Consider the following 22,021-nt stretch of genomic DNA (forward strand, 5'->3'; position numbering starts at 1 on the left):
ATGCTTTAGGTCCAATAATACATTAATTATGTATTGCTTTATACAGTGGCTTTTTAAATTAGTGGAGAAATATATATGGATTTTATCCTGTCTTTACAGTCACATAATTATCTTTACCTGTGATTTTTTTTTTTAAATGTGTGTTTGAGTTACTGAAGTCACTTTTTATTTTTGTTTTTCGAGATTTTATTTTTGTGTCTTCACCCAGTGTGGAACTCAAACTCACAACCTTGAGATCAAGAGCTGTGTGCTGTACCAACGAGCCACTAGGCTTCGCATGGGGTCACTTGCTTTTAGTTTAAAGAACTGTTAGTATTTCATGTAAGATAAGTCTGTTAGCAGACTTAACACTGTTGTTGTTTGATCTGAGATTATTTTTCATACATTTTTGAAAGATAACTTTGCTGGACACTGAATTCTTAGTTTTTTACTTTAAGCACATTCCACTGTCTCTCAGCTTCCATAGTTTCTGATGAGAAGTTGCCTGTTATTTTATTGGGGTTTCCTAGTAAGCAAGAAGTTGTTTTTTGTCTTCATGCCTTCGAGATTTTCTCCCTTTGGCTTTCAGCATTTTCACCATATGTCTGGGTATGGATCTCTTTGCATTTATCCTGCACTTGGAATTCTTAGAACTTGTTGGATATATAGGTTACTATTTTTTAAATAAATTAGGGAAGAATTGAGCCTTTATTTCTTTTAACCTTTTTTCTGCTTCTCTCCTGTGTATGTTTGCTGAATGTAACAGCTCCCTGAAGCTCTGTTCATTTTTCCTCCTTCCTTTTTCTCTGTTCTTCAGATAGCACAGCCTATCTCAAGTTTGCTAATTCTTTTTTCTTTGCCAGTTTAAATCTGTTTTGTCCCTGTGGTGAGTTCTTCATTTGTTAACTGTACTTTTTTAGTACAGGTCTTTGTTCAGATACCACTTACTCCCTGTCTTGGTATTGAATTTTAATAGGTTTTCTTGAATAGTAGTTCTTCATTTTTTATATGCCCTTAGGACCATTTCCAGAGACTTGAAATGGCTGTTTGTTTATATGACTGTCACCACTTTCACTGGGGAGCAGATTCACAGAGCTCTTCAAAATATTTTGCTTGAAGTCAATTTCTCTCTCAGGACACTCTCATTATTTGCCAGGTCACAAAAGAAGACAAGTCCTTCCAGAACATTATGCGTTGTTATAGGACTCAGCCACAAGCCCGGAGCCAGGTAACTATATTTTCCTCTCAGGGCTGAAAATAAAGCTTAAAGTGTTTGATAAGTATAAAAAATTAACCACAGTTGATTCTAAGGCCTTTTTTTTTCCAGAATAAAAACTAAGATTCTACTTTAAGAAAGTCTTTTCTTTAATCTTCTTTAATTATGGACAGACAACTTCCCATCTTGATTAGTTTACGCCCTCTTTTCTCCAAACGATGAGGTGAAATATTTGATTTCTTCTTAGTTCGGATAATCCCAGGATAGATGTCAGTTGAGGAAGTTGTTTAGCTTCTGTGTCACCTTGGAGGCTGGTTTAGCTCCACTAAAGGTAAAGCTCACTTTACCTTTAATGCTGCTCGTTTATTTCAAAGGATAGGTATGTAGGATCTTTGTATTTGACTTAGAATAACTTGATTTCATGGTTGGGTGCTAGCACTGCTCTTTATATTATCCTTTTATAGGCCTGTATTTGGAATTTGAGGCCAAACAGGCCCTAATGTAAGTCCTGGACCTGTTATTTAATAGATCTTTGATCTTAGCTGCATTTATTAACCTCCCTGAAGAGGACAACTATACCAAATGGAGTTGTTGTGAGATTTAAAGAACAGGTCAAGGTCATATCGTCTAGGATATGCTCAATGAATCTGTCTCCTTCTTGTGGTCTCTCTAAAGGTGTATAGAAGTGTTTTGATAAAAGGGAAAAGGAAAAGAAGAAATTCTGGCAGCAGTGACAGCAGAAGCCATCAGAATTCTCCAACAGAACTAAACAAAGACAGAAGTAAGTGTTTAAGATCTTTATGAACACTTACAAAGACAAAATTAGGAGCTTCTCACTTTTTAGGCCTAGAGACTGAGGCTTACTAAATGGAATTATGACTAGAGACACTGAAAATATTGGCAAAAAACTTAACAATAAACAGAGTTCTGAATTTAGTGGCAAAGTTGTTTGTCCTTCATCCCATAGCCTGGAGGCACATTGTGTGTAACATTTTTCTCCAGGGAAATTAGACAAGGTTTCCGGCAGGAATTTGTTGGCCTGAGTTCCAGAAACATCTGGCATGCTAACTGAAACCATGCTATGGAAATACCACCCTTAATTGTTGATTTGTATCACTGAATGAAGGGCACAGGTCCTAGAAAATTTGGTGTAACTTATTAACGAAAACTACCCCGGAAGCTTTTACTACATTCATGGCAGGGGGTCAAGTTACTACTTAATATTCTGTGCTTTCTCCCTGGGATGAAGAAGAGAGTGCCCATTGGCTGCCATTAAGTACAGAGGGTAGCTATGCGCCTTTATCTTCCTGAATTTTCTTTTTAAAAACAAGCTGCATGAGCAGTGTCTGTTTATCATCCTGTGTTCTACCCGCTGCAGCCAGCAGAGACTCCAGTCCCGTCATGCGGTCCAGCAGCACCTTGCCCGTTCCACAGCCCAGCAGCGCTCCTCCTACACCTACTCGCCTCACAGGCGCCAATAGTGACATGGAAGAGGAGGAGAGGGGAGACCTCATTCAGTTCTACAACAATATCTACATAAAGCAAATTAAAACATTTGCCATGAAGTACTCACAAGCAAACGTAGTAAGTGTGACGGATTATTTCATACTTTCTTCACCTGTGAGGGAGGACGAATCACATAGGTTGAGCTGCTCTGTATGTAAACTGGTCTTATAAATCATTCATTTGTTAAATAAAGCTGAGGAAATCTCTAACAGAAATCACATGCCTAACCAACAGAATTTCTTTTATTGTGAAGCATTAAACAAGAATTAGATGGTATTTGGATTCCCTACAAAGTACTGTAATACAAGAGAGAAACTGCATGCATTCATATTGTCCAAAACTGATCAGCTCTGGTGCCCTTCCAAGTTACTTAGCTTTCTTGTTTTAAAAAAATGTTTGATGTTTATTTTTGAGAGACAGAGGCAGAGTGCAAGAGGGGGAAGAGCAGAGAGAAAGGGAGACACAGAATCCGCAGCAGGCTCCAGGCTCTGAGCTGTCAGCACAGAGCCCGACGTGGGGCTTGAACTCAGGGACCAAGAGAACATGACCTGAGCTGAAGTCCCATGCTCAACTGACAGAGCCACCCAGGCGCCCAACCTACTTAGCTTTCTCTCTGCCTTTTGTTTCCTCATATATAAAATGGCAATAGGAGTAATCCCTAGTTTATAGGGTTGCTCTGGGGATTAAATGCTATAATGTATTCAAAAATGCTTAAAACAGTGACTGGCACAAAGCCAGCACTTACATGTTATTTGGGTGGTTTTCTTTAGGTGTAATTGTTGCTGCTAATAATTACTGTTTGCCATTCATAAAGCTGCTGGCTTATTAGATCTCTCTACTCTTTCAGTAAAAATGACCATTTTTAGGGGCACCTCAGTGGCTCAGTTGGTTAAGCGTCCAACTTCAGTTCAGGTCATGATCTCTCATTTCGTGAGTTTCAAGCCTGCGTTGGGCTCTGTGCTGAAAGCTCAGAGCCTGCTTCAGATTCTGTCTCCCCCTCCCCCCTCTAACCCTCCCTTGCTTGCTCTCTCTCAAAAAAAAAAAAAAAAAAAAAAAAAAAATTAAAATTGTTTTAAATAAAATGTTTTAAATAAAAAATGTTTTAAGTTTTTCATAAAAAATACCTGATTAGAAATTTCATTACCTTTCTTAGGAATGCTGACTTTTTTTCCCCCAAACAGATGGATGCTCCTCCTCTCTCTCCATATCCATTTGTCAGGACAGGCTCTCCTCGCCGAATACAGCTATCTCAAAATCATCCTATCTACATTTCACCACATAAAAATGAAACGATGCTTTCTCCTCGAGAAAAGATTTTCTATTACTTCAGCAACAGTCCTTCAAAGGTGAGCCTAACATAAATCTTGGCCTTTACTAACCCCAGAATGCCTAGGATGCTAGAACTGGGGTTGATGGAAAACACTCAGCACTCCCATGAGTGATGGGAGCTACCAGGGAAAAGTCGGTCCCAGCAAAGCAGAAATCAGGGGTTTGGGGGACACGTTAAGGCTGGAAATAGAGTAAAGGATTTAGATTTATCTTCATTCCTTCCTTTTCCTGTTTGTGTGTTTACAGTTCACTCTGCTGTAGATCTGGAGTTGGGGATTTTTACTCCATTTAAAATTCCAAATTTTTGTTAAGAAAACTTGAATTTCTAAACTGATTATTGAATATCTATTTCTGGGACAGGTAGCATCTCTGTCTAAGGGGAGCAGTGGACGTTTTGTACAGTGTGGTGAGCTAGTCCTGTTAGTGCCGATTTGTGCGGCCGCATCTGCCTCTGTCTGCGATGGGGAGAGAAGCTTGCATCAGACCTTGATGGAAGAAAAGTTAGCAAGGTGCTGACGTGTGGAAGGAAGGGGTATCCAGGAAGCAGGAGAACAGGGAAAGAACACAGTGTCCTTGAGGCACCGGGAATCACGTGTACTGGGTTTAGGAGGACAGTTCATTCCTAAAGGCCTGGATGCAATACTCTTATTCATAAAGATTGCCTAGAAAGAAACACACACAAAAAAGGGCCTCAACTCTTCAAAAAAACATGTCAGTATAATGAAGAGAGAGAGTAGATGGGGGAGGGTAGTGTTCTAGAGTGAAGAGGATTAAAGAGACAGGACACTCAATTTTAGTATATGTGCTGCCGAAGCGAGCACGAGACAGGACACTCAAATGCAGTACATGATCTTTGGATTCTGCACAGAAAAGCATAGTAAAAAGGACATTTTGGGGACAAGTGGGAAAACTTAATGGGGGAGTTGAATGTTAAATTTCTGTTAAATTGATGATAGTACTGGATTATGTAGGAGAATATGTTTAAAGTAGGCACAGGTGAACTGCCTCGGTGTGAGCAACTTATTTTCAGATAGTTCAACTAAAAAAAAATTATACAGAGAGAACAAATGTGGTAAAGTGTTAATGATTGATGATAGGGTGTTCAATGTATTATTCTTCCAACTTTTCTTTTAAAATAAAAAGTTGGAGGGGGGCGTGTGGGTGGACAGTTCATGGGTTTGAGCCCCATGTTGGGTTCTGTACTGGCAGCATGGAGCCTGCTTGGGATTCTGTCTCCCTCTCTCTCTGCCTTTCCCCCACTCACGTTCCCTCTCTCTCTCTTCCTCAAAAATAAACAAACATTAAAAAAATAAAAATAAGAGAAAACAAGAAAGATAGCAGCAAAAATCTTAGAAAATGAAAAAACTTTTACTACAGTATTAGCATACCTTGGAATAATCTTATCCCTTGTAGAAAAATCAGTTAACTTTGAATAACAAAGACACACTAATGTTTAGTAGACCAAATATTTAAAAGATAAAGTTTCCTCCAGCCATTGTATAAGTTTGATCTAATTCCAGTGATATTGCCAGTGGGATTGTGAATGCTGGAAACATAAATCAGCAAAGCCCTAAAAGCAGTTGAAGGGATACACAGCTCAGACATACTGTGGGTTCAGTTCCAGACCACTACAGTAAAGCCAGTCAGATGAATTTTTTGGTTTCCCAGTGCATATACAAGTTATGTTTATACCACAGTCTATTAAGTGTGCAATAGTATTATATCTTAAAAAAAAATGTTCATACCTTAATTTAAAGATGCTAACCAAAGATTCATTTATCTGAGCAGTGAGTCATAATCACTGATCAAAGATCACCATAATAATGAAAAAGTTTGAAATATTTAGAGATTTACTAAAATTTGGTAGAGACACAAAGTGAGCAAATTCTGTTGGAAAATGGCACTGATACACTTGCTCAACTCAGGGTTGCCACAAAAGACACATTACCTGCAAAGCACAATAAAGCAAAGTATGCCTGTGTTAGATTTTCACCCTCTAACCAAATAAATTCCATTTAGATTAGAATTAACTGAAACAAAATGAGTAGAAGTCAGAATACCCAATTCAAAAGGCCAAAATAACAAATAAATAGCAATTAAATGTAAATGGTCTACGGGCACCTGGGTGGCTTGGTTGTTAAGCGGTCCACTTCAGCTCAGGTCATGATCTCTTGGTTTATGAGTTCAAGCCCCACGTCGGGCTCTGTGCTAACAGCTCAGAGCCTGGAGCCTGCTTTGAATTCTGTGTCTCCCTCTCTCTCTTTTCCTGTTCCCAGCTTGCGCTCTCTCTCTGCCTCTCTCAAAAATAAACATTAAACAAAATTTTTTTTTAATGTAAATGGTCTAAATACACCAATTAAAAGGCAAAAATTTTAAGACTGGACAAAACAAGACCCAGCTATTTACTGCTTATAAGTAACCCATTTTAAATTTTTTTTTTTTCAACATTTATTATTTATTTTTGGGACAGAGAGAGACAGAGCGTGAACGGGGGAGGGGCAGAGAGAGAGGGAGACACAGAATCGGAAGCAGGCTCCAGGCTCTGAGCCATCAGCCCAGAGCCCGACGCGGGGCTCGAACTCACGGACCGCGAGATCGTGACCTGGCTGAAGTCAGACGCTTAACCGACTGTGCCACCCAGGCGCCCCATAAGTAACCCATTTTAAATATAAAGTCACAAACAGTTTAAAGTAAAAGGATGATAACTGAGATATCCAATTAACTGACGAATAAAAAAAATGCATGTCCATACCATACCATGGAATATTACTCCAATAAAAAGGAAGCACCACACAGGCTACAACAGGGATAGACCTTGAAAACATTATGGTAAGTGAAAGCAGACACAGGATAAGTAAATACTATACAATACCATTTCTATGAAATGTCCAGAATGGGCAAATTTATAGAAGCACAGAGTGGATTAGTGATTGCCTAGCTTTGGGAGGGATGGAGGGCTTCTGTCACTGGGCACACGTGGAAATGACCGCACAATGAACTGCACGATGAAATGTGATAATGACTGCACAACTCTAGGAGCACAGGGAAAGCCATAGATCTGTGTACCTCGAGGGGTTGAACTGTATGGTATGGAAACTATGTCCCAATGAAGCGGTTTTTAAAAAAAGTAAAAGGATAGAAAAAGTTATCTGTACTCTACTGACACTAATTAATGCAGCCACGCCAGCTTTCATGTCATTATCAGCAATAAAGTCATTTCCCAGCACAGGACATAAAATCCTTAAATAGAAAAAAAAGATATTGGGGCGCCTGGGTGGCGCAGTCGGTTAAGCGTCCGACTTCAGCCAGGTCACGATCTCGCGGTCCGTGAGTTCGAGCCCCGCGTCAGGCTCTGGGCTGATGGCTCGGAGCCTGGAGCCTGTTTCCGATTCTGTGTCTCCCTCTCTCTCTGCCCCTCCCCTGTTCATGCTCTCTGTCCCAAAAATAAATAAAAACACTGAAGAAAAAAAAAATTAAAAAAAGAAAAAAAGAAAAAAAAGATTTTGCGACGATTGACAGAATAAGTAGACAGAAGTGAACAACCAGACTGGCTGACATTTCTAGAACACTCTAATAGCATCAAGTGCACATGGAACATTTACCAAGAGAGACCACATTCAGGACCATAAAACAAGTCTCAGTAAATTTTAAAGGATTCAAATAATGTATTTACTCTTACCACAACAGAATTAAATCAGAAATCAGTAACAGAGATACCTGGAAAACCCCCAAATATTTGCAACTAAATTACATATTTCTATGAGTCACAGAAGAAATTTTAAAAATTACAAAGTATTTTGAAAATGAAAACTTGACTTACCAAAATTTGTGGGATGCAGCAGCAAAAGCAGTATTAAGAGAGGGAAATTTATAGGACTAAAATACTCATATTAGAAAAGAAGAAAGGTCTGGCACAAAAACAGACACATAGACCAATGGAATAGAATAGAAACCCCAGAACTAGACCCACAAACGTATGGCCAACTCATCTTTGACAAAGCAGGAAAGAACATCCAATGGAAAAAAGACAGCCTCTTTAACAAATGGTGCTGGGAGAACTGGACAGCAACATGCAGCAGGTTGAAACTAGACCACTTTCTCACACCATTCACAAAAATAAACTCAAAATGGATAAAGGACCTAAATGTGAGACAGGAAACCATCAAAACCTTAGAGGAGAAAGCAGGAAAAGACCTCTCTGACCTCAGCCGTAGCAATCTCTTACTCGACACATCCCCAAAGGCAAGGGAATTAAAAGCAAAAGTGAATTACTGGGACCTTATGAAGATAAAAAGCTTCTGCACAGCAAAGGAAACAACCAACAAAACTAAAAGGCAACCAACGGAATGGGAAACAATATTCGCAAATGACATATCGGACAAAGGGCTAGTATCCAAAATCTATAAAGAGCTCACCAAACTCCACACCCAAAAAACAACCCAGTGAAGAAATGGGCAGAAAACATGAATAGACACTTCTCTAAAGAAGACATCCGGATGGCCAACAGGCACATGAAAAGATGTTCAGCGTCACTCCTTATCAGGGAAATACAAATCAAAACCACACTCAGGTATCACCTCACGCCAGTCAGAGTGGCCAAAATGAACAAATCAGGAGACTATAGATGCTGGAGAGGATGTGGAGAAATGGGAACCCTCTTGCACTGTTGGTGGGAATGCAAATTGGTGCAGCCACTCTGGAAAGCAGTGTGGAGGTTCCTCAGAAAATTAAAAATAGACCTACCCTATGACCCAGCAATAGCACTGCTAGGAATTTATCCAAGGGATACAGGAGTACTGATGCATAGGGCCACTTGTACCCCAATGTTCATAGCAGCACTCTCAACAATAGCCAAATTATGGAAAGAGCCTAAATGTCCATCAACTGATGAATGGATAAAGAAATTGTGGTTTATATACACAATGGAATATTACGTGGCAATGAGAAAAAATGAAATATGGCCTTTTGTAGCAACGTGGATGGAACTGGAGAGTGTGATGCTAAGTGAAATAAGCCATACAGAGAAAGACAGATACCATATGGTTTCACTCTTATGTGGATCCTGAGAAACTTAACAGGAACCCATGGGGGAGGGGAAGGAAAAAAAAAAAACAGGTTAGAGTGGGAGAGAGCCAAAGCATAAGAGACTGTTAAAAACTGAGAACTGAGGGTTGATGGGGGGTGGGAGGGAGGAGAGGGTGGGTGATGGGTATTGAGGAGGGCACCTTTTGGGATGAGCACTGGGTGTTGTATGGAAACCAATTTGTCAATAAATTTCATATTAAAAAGAAAAGAAGAAAGGTCTCAAATTAGTGACCTGTGATTTCACCCCACGCAACTAAAAGCAGGAGTCAATGAAATAGATGACTTTGTATATTTTAAGACCACTAAAAACTAGGGTTTTTTTGAGAAGATTAAAAAAATTGATCCGTCTGTGCTAATGAGGATAAAAGAAATGATGGATTACTAATATCAGAAAAGAGAGCTACCAGTACAGTTCTTACAGATATTGAGAATATAATGAAGGTTAAAAAATAACTTTTTGCCGATAAATGCATGATGCAGATGAAATAGACCAATTCTTTGAAAGACGTAAACTTCCAGAGCACAGTCAACAAGTAGTCTCAATGGCCCTCTATCTATTAAACTGAATTTGTAACATAAAAACTTCTTCTCAAAGGAAACTATAGACCCAGATGTCTTCAGTGGTAAATTCTACCAAATAAATATTTAAGGAAGAAATACAGTTGACCTTTGAACAACATGGGGGGTTAGGACATCCTGTCCCTGTGCAGTGGAACATCTGTGTATAACTTTTGACTCCCCCAAAATGTACCTACTAATAGCCTACTGTTGATGGGAATCCTTACCAACAACATAAAAACAGCTGATTTACACAGATTTTGTATATATACTACATATTGTATTATAATAAACTAGAGAAAATATTAAAATCGTAAGGAAAAGAAAATGTACTTTATTGAAAAAAAGCCATGTGTACGTGGACCCATTTCAAACCCATGTTCAGAAGTCAATTGTACTGCCAGTTCTATACAAACTCTTCTAAAAAGTGAAGATGATAAATCATCTCAGTAGTTGAAGAAAAAACATTTGACAAAATACAACATTCATGCTAAAACCTCTCAGGGAACTTAATCGGATAAAGAATACATACTAAAAAATCTATAGCTACCAATACACTTAGAAGGCATTCAGTCTTCCACTATTTTTTTTATTTATTTATTTTGAAAGAACGTGGAAGGGGCAGAGAGGGATAGAGAATCCCAAGCAGGCTCTGCACTGTCAGCACGGAGCCTGATGTGGGGCTCAATCCAATGAACCTTGAGATGATGACCTGAGCCGAAACCAAGAGTCAGTTGCTTAACCAACTGAGCCACCCAGGCACCCCAGTTGTCCCCTATTAAGATCAGGGACAAGGATATCTACTTTCACTATTCCTATTCAACATTATAACCATATGCAAGGTCATATACGATAAGGCAAGATAAATAAGGCATACAGACTGAAAAGAAAGAAATAAAGCTGTCTTCCATATACAACATGATTTTCTTCATAGAAAAATCACAAAATCTAAAAAACGTTAGTGGAATTAGTAAGATTAACAAGGTTCTAGGGCTAATATACAAAAATCAAATTTACTTCTGTATACTAGCAACAAGTGAGAAGTAGAAATTTTCTAAAGCACTGTAACATTAAAAACTGCTTTGGGTAAGTCTTGACAAAAGATGTACAAGATTCATATCCTGAAAACTACAGAACGGTGGTTAAAGAAAGATGGAGAAAATGGAGAAATGTGTTTATGAATTGGATGACATTTTCAAGATGTCTGTTTTCTTTCACTTGATCTATAAATTCAACCCAATTCCTGTCAAAATCCCAGAATTATTTGTGTAAGGTAGCAAACTTGTTCCAAAATGTATATGAAAATGCAACTAAAATAATTAAAACAATTCTGAAAAATTTGGAAGACTTACATTCTCTGATTTCAAGACTTAACTATAAAGCTGTGGTTACCAAGACAATGTGGTATTGGTAAAAGGAGAGACATACAGAGCGACAGAACAGAATAAAACCCAGAAATAGACCATACGTACATGGTGAGTGGATTGTCAACAAGGTGCAAAAGTAATTTAGAGGAGAAAGAACAGCCTTTTCAACAGATAGTGCTAAACAACTGGGTAACCACATACAATAGTAAACCTACATCCATACTGTGCATCCGGATCCAAAAATGAATCAAAATGGACCACAGACCTAAATGTAAAACTTATGAAACTCCTAGGAGAAACCATAGGAGAACAAAATCTCTGTGAACATGGTATAAACAAAGATTTCTTAGATAACAGCATCAAAAGCACAATCCATAAACGACTGATAAATTGGACTACATCAAAATTAAAAATATCTGCTCTTTTAAAAGATAGAAAAAAGCCACAAGCTGGGAGAAAATTTTACATACCTCTTATCTGTATCTACAAAACATAAAGGATTTTCAAAATTCAAAAGGAAACCAACCAAATTTAAAACTAGGCAAAAGACTTGAACATGCTTTATCCATTAGCCCAAATCTAAAAAATAACATGAATTCTGGCAATGATGTGGAACAACTGAAACTTTTATGTATTGCTGGTGAGAGTGTGAAACGATACAGCATAGCTGTTACACCTAGAAAATAGTTTGGCATTTTCTTATAAACATCCCCTTACCATATAACCAGTAATTTCACTTTTGGGTGTTTACCTAAGGCTCATACAAAAACATGTACATGAATGTTTAGGGCTATTCCTAATTGCCCAAAAGTGGAAAACCATCCTCATGTCCTCCAGCTGGCTAATGGATAAACAAACCTGTGGTACACCCAATAAGGGGCAACTCTTTTGCCTGCCATAAAGGGGAATAAACTGATAAACTCAGCAATATAAATGAACCTCGGATGCATTAGTGCTTAAGTGAAAAGTCCTAGATTCAGTAGGCCACTTACTATAGGGTTTCACTTCTGTGACATTCTGGAAAAGGCAAAACTATAGGGACAGGGAACATCATCAGTGTTTGTGTGGGGATAGTAGCTTAACTAGCAGTGTGGGAACTTTTTGGAACAAAGAAACTTACTGTAGTTACATACGTTTGTCAAAACATGCAGAAGTGTACGCTTAAGGATGAATTTTACTATATGTAAAGCTTTAAAAAATGACATTTTGTGAAGAAAATGTTAAGCACTTAGATCAGTGACTTTCCTATCACCACCTGGGAAGTTTAAAAAAAAAAAAGATTTAGCACTGAATTAGGAGTTTCTCCATTAAGTAGCAAAATTAGTCTTGGTTAAAGAAACATTTGTCATGATGACTTGATAGACAAGAGCTGAGATCAGAAGTACCTTGAGTTGGGGTGCCTGGGTGGCTCAGTTAAGCATCAGACTTCGGCTCAGGTCACCATCTCATGGTGTGAGTTTGAGCCACACATTGGGCTCCGTGCTGATGGTGTGGAGCTTTGCTTGGGATTCATTATCATTCTCTCTCCATCCTCCCCCTCCCCCCCCCCGCCCAAATAAACTAAAAAAAAAGAAAAAAGTACCTTGAGTCTAGAACCAACCTGTACTATCCTAACGTTTACACGACCATGAGAAAAGAATTCTAGAATACCACACAAGATAATTAGAATGATTAGGAATCAGTGACACCTGTCAGGGCAGTTTCAGTGGATTGGTACAGCCTGTTGAATATTATTACGTTGCTTACATTTTTAAACAGTTGGGAGGAAATAATACATCAATAGGGGATTAAACTAGGATGCAGACATACTGTAAAATACTGTATAGCAGTTAAAGAGATGTGATGCATATATACTGATATGGGAAGATCAAAGACAAAATGTTGACTGAATATTCCAAACAGCACATAAGATATACCATTTCATTTTTTTTTCCAAAAAACCACGTAATAATTACATTTGTATTGAGAGCATTCCTAAAGAGCTGAAGGCTATACAGTTACCTGATTTGTTCAGTGAATGAAAGATAATAGTAGTTATCCTGGGGATTGGGTGAGGACAAGAAATCTAGGCATATGCTGTATGAATTTTTTGTAATCAGTATTTGTGTTTTAAATATGTACATATTGTATAAAATTGTGATTGTGAGATACTGGGTATCATATATAAATTATATGTAATATATTTAACACTAGTATATAAATATATGGTATGTATTGTCTTATGTGTATTAAGTTATACAGTTGTACACTGTGTAATATATATCCTATAATGTATTCATTATATACAAATAACATACAATTAACAATTTAAGGAATATTCAAGGAAACGGTAGACTAGAGATTAGGAACATAAGAGGGTAGAAGTCAAAAGAAAGCTTTCTTAAGATGGATAAGATTTGAGAAGGTGAGAAGGTGCACACGCTAATAAAGAACGTGATTTTAAAGTGTCAGAAAAATTTGTTCAAAATATTATGAATAAAATATGTCTAGGATTAGCTTTAAAACAGTGTGGGGACTGGGAAATGAATGAGGGTATGTAGATCAAGTCAGACTGGCCAGAACTGGTCAAGTGGGTTGATGGCCATGGGAGGATTTCATTACACTCTTCTCCCTACTTTCCTGTTTGAGGTTTCCTGTAACAAACACAGGTGAATAACCAGAGTATATTTTCCATAAGGAAACATGGACAATGAAGTAACACAAGAAAAAAGAATCTGTAACCAACAAACTACCAGAAAATGACGTGGTAACTGACTTTTGGGCCTTTGGAGAAACAATGCTGAAGGCACTCTATGTCGGTCCAGTCTCTCTGGCATCCTGGTAGGTCCTCTCAATCAGGGTTCCTCATGATCACCACATAGCACAGAAAATAATTTGCCTAACTCTTCTCTATTCTCCCAGGGATGGGAGTACCTTCTAGATCATACTAATAAATTACCTACAATGGATGCCTTAGGGAAGTAAGGCTTACTTGTCCTGTGAAATTCCAGTTGAGAACAGCTGCTAAATGCATAACACTGGACTGAAAAAAGGCATAATACAGTGTAAAATTACACTATTTTTTTAAAAAGGACAATGGAGAGGGGCGCCTGAGTGGCTCAGTTAAGCGACCGACTTCAGCTCAGGTCATGATCTCGCGGTTTCTGAGTTTGAGCCCCGCATCAGGCTCTGCTGACAGCTCAGAGCCTGGAGCCTGCTTCCGATTCTGTGTCTCCCTCTCTCTCTGCCCCTCACGTTCTGTCTCTTTCGCTTGATAACAAACTTAAAAAAAGCCTTAGGACAATGGAGATGTAGGGAGTTGACTAAATATGGCATAGCAAGGTGGTGCTCCCTATTGTAAAAAAAAAAAAAAAAAAAAATAAACCACAAATTTGCAATCTCTTACTTTTGGAAAAGTGTACATCAGAATCACCCCTGGAGCTTGTCCACAATAGAAACACTCTGCCCTCCAACCCAGGTAGTCAGGAGAGTCAGCCAGCTGAGGGGTGAAATTGGAAGGATATACGACTTAGTTTTTTTCTTTATAAAGAGGTTCATCCTCTTGAAGGTAAGCTCTTCATTCGAAGGTTCTTGGACTGAACACTGAACTATGTTTATTAGCATTTTAAAGTTTTGTTATCTATTTTTCCCCACTCTAGAGACTGAGAGAAATTAACAGTATGATACGGACAGGAGAAACTCCAACCAAAAAGAGAGGGATACTTTTGGAAGATGGAAGTGAATCACCCGCAAAAAGAATTTGCCCAGAAAATCACTCTGCCTTATTACGCCGTCTCCAAGATGTAGCTAATGACCGAGGTTCTCACTGAGGTTAGTCTGTTGTATTGAAATTATCTTTTCACAGACCCTGTCCAGCAGCACCATTTAATGCATGCTCGAGTATGGGGCTCTTTTCCTAATCTTCCAGTATCCTCTTTGGATATTTCTACTCATCCCAGCTGCCTTTTTCCTACCACTCAGTGCTTGCCATCAAGACTGCTTAGAATCCAAATGTGGATTTTTTTTTAACTCTTCGGCAAAGCTTTTACAAGAGCTGCAGAGAACAGAGCGTGCTCACCTCTGTGTAAGAGGTCTCTGTGGATGTGCTCCAGCAGAGGGACTGTATTTCAGTTCATTCCCACCTGATTCATGGTCAGCTTCTGGCCCTCACGAAAAGCAAAACAAAAACTTAGGTGTTTGTCCCAAAACGCCTGGTAGGAGTGGGAGGTTTTGGCATTCCTGCAACAGAGGGCAAGAGCCCCGATCCGGAGGCCCTAGATTCTTACCCCAGTCTCCTATTCCCGTGGTGTAACTGTTCCCTCTCCCCTTTAGGTGTGGTGGTGTGGGAAGTGCTGGGTTGTTTGGTGTGCAATGTGTGAGTGAACTTGTATAAGAAGTGGCACTTTAGGGCTGTAAAAAGCATGGTTTTGTAACCCAGATTTTGCTGTGTATTTGCGATGGCACTTTCTATAATGTGAACTTTATTAAGTACAAAACTTCCAGGCTAAACATGCAATATCATCTTTGATGCTTTTGTACTTTTTTTAAACTGTTAAAGCCCCAGTAGCTGCCTTTGGGCATGTGTTTTTAATTCTCCAGTGTTTTGTTGTTAATAGGGATCAGTTGGCTAAGTAAAGATTTTAAATCAAGTTGAATTTTAAATCAAGGGAATATGAAAAACTCTGACCTCTTCTTTAAGAGGTAGTTATCCTGAAAGACACGTGTCTATTAAGGTGATAAACTTAAAAGATCTTTGGGTGTGTTCCTGGCAGTTTAAAAAATAGGTTGGAGAATTTAGGTTTTTATTAGTACATAGTACCATTTATAAAAATTAGAAATGTTATTTAACAGCTGTTGAATTATCTCTATATACCTTTATTAATCACTATCGTTCCAGCAGTTTTAAAGTTGAATGAATAATCTTATTAGGGAGAAAATTCAATTGTAAATTGAATCAGTATAAACCAAGTTACTGGGTAACTTCATATTGCTCTGAAAGAAATATGGAACTTACACTGTTCAGTTAGAATAGTGGTCTGCAAAAATATTTATAAAACCTCTTCAAGATACTTACTGCTACTGTAATTTTATATGAAAATAAGTGTATTTTTCAATAAAGCATTTATAAATTAATCTTTGTTTAGTTATATTGAGAAAGGGGTAGCTAGTTTCCTGCATAAATGACAAAGAGCAATCATTTATTGGTTTATTTTGTCTCTACAAAACACATTAGTCATTCATCATTTAAATATCTGACTTCATTAGAAACCGTTTTAACACTTTCTCTCCCTCCTGCCATAAAAATACAGTAAGTAATTTGCTTAAGAAAAACAAAAAACAAATAAACCACTATGAACAAGTGTCCTGGTTTCCTCTCCCTCACCTAACATGTACCTCAGTGATGACAGGGGCTGGTAAATCAGGGAGACAGTAGCTGAAGACTGAGGTTCAGATGATCTTCCACTTCCAAGTGCTAATAAGCTACGGAACCTGCTCTCTCTCTACCACTTTCCCGCGTCCTAACATATGTACAACTGAAACCATGGGGGTAAAGCCACTGGATAGCACGCCCAACTGTCTACTCTATTAGTGTGAATGAATGTAACTTACCTTTAGCATTATATTCAGAAAAATACTTAAGCCTCAAGGTCCCCAATAATTTGGAGTACTGAACTAGTTAACCACCCTAAAGACACTTCTGACAGAAGTAATGCATTACTTAAAGAGAGGTTTCCAAAACTTGCTGTTAGAACCTAAGCATCCATGGACACAGATAGCAGTCCTTGTTCGCACAGTTTTACTCTTCTGGCGGCCCTCTGCCACCGGTCAGCTCTCACCAGGCCCGCATCCGGCAGGAAAGTGCACGGGGCACCGGATTCGCCAGCGCTTAAGTTGCTACCGTTTTCTCTTCTTTACTGAAAGGCTGCACCGAACCAGGCTTTACCCATGACAGGCCAGCAACGTGAACGCTTTTATTGTGCTGTTCTTCCGGCTTCTTCTAGGCATAATCAAGAACAGACATTAAAAATACGCCTGAGGAGTTTGTACCGTGCCAAAATCTCCATTTCCCAAAACGTTATTTGTATTTAGGATAAGTAGTCTCCAATGAAGACCTTCAGAGAGGAAACAATTCACTATTTCAAAAATGGTTATGTACTTACTTTCTGAGTCAGCATCTTCTCTCTGGCCTCATCATGTACAGAAGGATTCCACGGAGAAAAGCTTAAAGAAGAGAAAAATATTAAACCGCTCTGATTTACTAAATATGTATAACATCCATTTTTTAATACTGAAGCCAGTCCCTTAACAAAACTTAAGGAACGATAACCCGTGTCGAACATGTAAGTTTTAGATGTTCATCCAAATGCTTCTCTCACAGGATGACTATCCCTTATAGAGCCCTTTACATGGGTTAGCTCATCTCAGTCTCTCAGCCACCTCTGAAGTACTGCTGTTTACAGGTGAAGAAAGCGCAGGAGTAAAACCACGTAATTGCCCTGGGTCACCCAAGCCAGTAAGCACAAATACCAAGCATGCGGTCTGCAGAACACAAGCCCTTAACCACTGTGCCACGTGACCTTCCCAGCAATATCTGTTGCCAAAGAGCGAAATCACGAACTCCTCAGTTCCCAATACTTCAGACGCTTCCAAGATTAAATATCATAGTGCTAAAGGAGCACACGATTTACACTACTCAGTTTCCCTCCTTTCCCCAAACCTGAATGTCAGTGGGGATACGGCAGCTGGGCTCCAGCTAAAACTGCCAACTGAAAGAAAAGTCTGGATTTGAACGTGCACATTACAAACATCCTTAGGAAATCAAAGTCACTAAATAGCTTGCTATTGGCACGATATGCCAGTCGATACAAAGCTTCCTATTTAAGGGAAAGCCCAAGAGGTATCAGAAATCGAGTTGCCAACAAATTATAAAGGTTGTAGGCTAACAGATTATACACTTTCCCTTCAAATCCTCATTCTACAACCACCTGGAAAATGGAAGTACAAGATGGCAAAGTGCAGTTTATCTAGATCACGTCCCACTTACCTGATTGCATAGGGGTCTTCTATTTTAGGTTGGTCGAACAGACGAGCAGTGCACATCTTAACACTGTCAACCACTTTACTTTTGAAAAGCTGAACATCTTTTTCATACCTGTGTTAAAAGTTTCAATCAGAAAGTTACCCACATAGTCTACTTAGCTGTTTTTTTCAAATTTATCTGAAATAACAAAGCAGAGTAACATACAGGACTGCAGCCTCTGGGTTTAGGGGGCTTGCTGTATCAATCTTGTAGAAAACTCTTCGTGCGTACATTAAAACTTGCCAAATATGATTATGGTTCCGCCTGAAGAGAGACATGTATGATTACTGAAGCACCTTCTTGCTGACCTAGATCACCAAAGCAAACACTTCTTTACTAACCTCCATTTGGCAAATGCTCTCTTCACATCCAATTCACCTGAGGTGGGATCGACGAGTGGGTGAAAGACGGGAATATCAAACACCAAGTGCTGTATTTAAAGAGAGATGTGTCCTTTAATGGAAGCAAGGAGCTTATTAGACCCATACAGACAGCTGTAAAGGGAACTTCAGGCAAGGCGGTCCTGCTGTTTTAAGTCAGAGAGCTGCCTCAAGAGGCGTACCTAACAACCTCCACCATTTTCCTATAAAACTCTATTTTGCAAGCAAGGGGGTAAAAAGTCACTGTGCTACAGCACAATGGTCACCATGCACACAGTCGGTGCTGTAGCACAGCTCCCAGCCTCCCTTGCACACCCTGAGCAGACAAACAAGGAAAGCTCATGGCAGGGGCTGGCACAGCAAAAGAGAACAACAAAGCACAAAAATTCCCTTGAAAGTTGACGGAGTAGACGAAACATTTTAGGAAACTGAAATCATAAAATCACGAGCTCAGGAAAAGAACCAAGAAATCTTGCAAGTCCTTAAAGCCCCCCCCCCCCCCCCCATCTCAGACCCAACAAATGAAGCCAGACTTGATTTCTTACTTACTGGACAGTCACCATCTGGGTAGTTATCAGGGATGTAAACTGTAAACTTAAATACACCATCCTGATAAAGTCCATGCCGTATGAATATTACTCCAAACCACACTGTAGGAAAAAATAAAAAACAGTTGAGGCCTAAGTTTCTGTCAGAGGAACCAAAAACGCTACGTATTAAGAGTGAATCCTTCTTACTTAATGCAGAGCGGTAAGATGGCTGCACGTAGACCCCCGGGAGCTTCTGCTTCACAACCAAGGTACTAAGACAGAAGCAGAACAATGAGATTGTATGGAAGGAAACGACACACACATATCAAACAACCCTACATTCACTTTTCGAGAGAAGGAAAAGTCCCTCGAGGGGCAGCTGACACCTGACACACAAGCCACGTCACCACGATCTCACGTGGCCCACACTGTGGCCCATTCCCCAGCTTTATAACTCAAGCTCACAGAGAAACAAGGAGTCAGAGAGGGCCCCAGACCAAGAACGTCAAGCCAAACAAGGTTACACAGAGACTCAAGTTTTCCTCCCAGAAGTCAACGTTTCCAAAACATCATCTTGGAAACCGGCTGGTAGGTAATTCTGAACGAGACAACCTGGTTTCAGTTCTGGACATTAAATTTTCGGTAAATGAGAGAGTACAGTTCTTACTTTTGTGACTGTGGACGACAGATTTCACCCACACACATTCAAAAGCCATCTGAAACACGGTTTTAGGTAATTAAAAAGAAAAATCGCACAGGCTTGCCGTCACTGAGGCCTCAACCCCAGTCTTCGTGGCAGAGGGCCGTGCTTACATGTGCAGTGTTCTTGGGGAAGGCAGGCATCGATACCAGGTGCTCATGCTATCCTCTTCTCCCACACTGACCCCACCACGCAGACACCTGAATCCCGTGGGCGCTGTGGCAAGGGAACACCAGTGCATGGACAGTGCTGGTACTGGCTCTCCTGGGAGCCTAAGAAAGGCAGGCAGGGACCAGACCCTGAATGATGCTGACCGAGGGCCTTAAAATGTGTTTCACCCGCCAAGCCTGAATTTTGTTACAGAAATAACTTTGGGACCTCAGTCGACTGTTCTTATTGCCTACTTGCCATCACGCTTCTTTTTTAACATTTTTGAGTAGTTACTCCATTTTTAAGTCACTAAAATTTCAACGTGTCAACAGCAGTAGGGCCGGCAGATGCGTGTACCACAGTGAGGCCGCGCTGTGTTCTAATACAGACAGCAGATCTGAGGCCACAATGGAGGCCTGTCCGACTCGCTCCAGCCTCAAACACAAGGCCTCCATTATAAAGCTGAAGGACCACTGCCACCAAATCACACTCCGCCAACTGTGCTGGGGCCTCAGACCCTCTGACCGTGACACAACACGAGTACAGTGAGGGAATGTGTGGGGATGCTGTACAAAGGGACTTAAAAATGACAGAAGTGAAGAATTCATTCTCCATACTTTGGCCCCAGGAACAAATGAGCAGACCCAACGCTGTGTGAGCCCCTGTGGCGGGCCAGGCGCGGCCAGTGCTCCCGGCCCTCTGTGGCCGCGCTCCTCTCCGCCTGTGACAGACGTGCAACCTCAGTCAGGTTCTTACCTGCACGAAGCCCAAATCTTTCGAACTCCCCTGTAACTGCCTACTTCTGTCTTTGTGGGTCACAGAGCAGAACTCAAACCCCCTTTCTAACGACAGGCCTTCAAATACACGAAGGCAGTGCTAACGAGGACTTCCTAAGTTTTCTCTAAGGTAGTGGTTCCAGTTCCTTCAATTGTTGACTCCTAAGTTCTGATTCCCTGACCCTCTGACTGGGACCCTCGCCTCAGCCAGTCAGGATGCCTCTTACGAGGTGGCCACCACAGTGAAGCACACGCCTCCAGCTGGAACTGACCCAAGGAAGAACAGATGGCTGCCCTCCCGCTGCCCCGCTCTCTACAAGCACCTGTGCAGGAGGGGACTTCCTCACTTCATATAAAGGAACACCAAAATTAAATTACTCAGTTCCTGACCTGCTTATTAATCTTAGTCTCTTCCTCTTGCTTGCTCTCCAAAACAGACATGGAAACGCAAGCCCACGTTTGCCTTTGCCTTTATTTAAAAAAATTTTTTTTAATGTTTTATTTATTTTTGAGAGAGAGAAAGCATGAGCAGGGGAGGGGCAGAGAGAGATGGAGACAGAATCAGGAGGCTCCAGACTCTGAGCTCTCAGCACAGAGCCTGATGCAGGGCTTGAACTCAAGAGCCATGAGACCATGACCTGAGCCAAAGTCGGACGGTTAACTGACTGAGCCACCCGGCGCCCCCCACGTTTGCCTTTAAATTTTACCTGATATTGGAGGGTAATGCATTTGAGCTTTAAGATTCAACGACGCAGCCATTTATAGAGTGCACCAGAATAATTTTCATTTTCATCCTCAAAGGTCATTCAAAATTTAACCGAATAGTTTAAGTACTTACAATTCTGCAAGAAGGGAGTATTCCAGGTAGAAGGGTCCATAAGAAGCATGTGTGCCATTTGTGGACTGTGCTGCTGGTGCGGGGGATGTAGGCTTAGTAATGGGCAAAGCGTTTTTGGGAATACAAGGTAGCTGTTTCTTTGGAGCAGCGCGTGGAGGGCTGGTTACCACGTCCCCTGTTAATGCCTTCTCTTCACCATCTGATCGCTATTCAAGATGAAGTGGTGAGAACATTTGTTAGCATGATTCTTTTTTTAAATGTTTATTTATTTTGAGAGAGAGAAAGAGAACATGCACAAGTCAGGGTGGGGCAGCGAGAGAGGGGGAGAAAATCCCAAGCAGGCTCTGTGCTGTCAGCGTAGAGCCCATTGTGGGGCTCGAACTCCCGAACCGTGAGATCATGACCTGAGCCGAAATCAAGAGTCAGACACTTAATCAACTGAGTCAACCAGGCACCCCTGTTAGTATGATTCTTAAACCACGAGAGTACATGTGATGCACTTTTATCCTTGACTTAAAAGCTGGAATGGCTCTTTCACAAGGACGTT

At 40.3% G+C, this 22,021-nt stretch overlaps 2 protein-coding genes across 11 annotated transcripts in view; one reads left to right on the forward strand and one right to left on the reverse strand.

Annotated features, from left to right (window-relative positions):
- Positions 1-16,152, forward strand: part of RBL2 (RB transcriptional corepressor like 2) — a 57,937-nt gene extending 41,785 nt beyond the window's left edge. For 4 of the 6 annotated variants that reach the window (XM_023245701.2, XM_045047107.1, XM_045047108.1 and 1 more), the window contains 5 exons: positions 1,136-1,207; positions 1,871-1,976; positions 2,574-2,779; positions 3,883-4,047; positions 14,679-16,152. In XM_023245701.2, coding sequence (XP_023101469.2) covers positions 1,136-1,207; positions 1,871-1,976; positions 2,574-2,779; positions 3,883-4,047; positions 14,679-14,849 — 720 coding nt within the window. In that variant the 3' untranslated portion in view covers positions 14,850-16,152. Of the gene's footprint in view, positions 1-1,135; positions 1,208-1,870; positions 1,977-2,573; positions 2,780-3,882; positions 4,048-4,390; positions 5,167-13,717; positions 13,861-14,678 lie in introns of those variants that run through there. The other 2 variants (XR_006590770.1, XM_045047106.1) reach the window with 2 other exon arrangements.
- Positions 16,153-16,211: 59 nt separating this feature from the next.
- The window catches only part of AKTIP (AKT interacting protein), a 42,302-nt gene continuing 36,492 nt past the window's right edge, over positions 16,212-22,021 (reverse strand). For 4 of the 5 annotated variants that reach the window (XM_023245703.2, XM_045047111.1, XM_006941509.5 and 1 more), the window contains 8 exons: positions 21,475-21,680; positions 19,218-19,282; positions 19,030-19,130; positions 18,442-18,530; positions 18,266-18,364; positions 18,065-18,172; positions 17,181-17,241; positions 16,212-17,017 (listed from right to left, as the gene is read on the reverse strand). In XM_023245703.2, coding sequence (XP_023101471.1) covers positions 16,907-17,017; positions 17,181-17,241; positions 18,065-18,172; positions 18,266-18,364; positions 18,442-18,530; positions 19,030-19,130; positions 19,218-19,282; positions 21,475-21,680 — 840 coding nt within the window. In that variant the 3' untranslated portion in view covers positions 16,212-16,906. The remainder of the gene's footprint in view (positions 17,018-17,180; positions 17,242-18,064; positions 18,173-18,265; positions 18,365-18,441; positions 18,531-19,029; positions 19,131-19,217; positions 19,283-21,474; positions 21,681-22,021) is intronic. The other variant, XM_045047112.1, reaches the window with a different exon arrangement.

Source organism: Felis catus, chromosome E2 (assembly GCF_018350175.1).
Source record: "Felis catus isolate Fca126 chromosome E2, F.catus_Fca126_mat1.0, whole genome shotgun sequence".
Lineage (NCBI taxonomy): Eukaryota > Metazoa > Chordata > Mammalia > Carnivora > Felidae > Felis > Felis catus.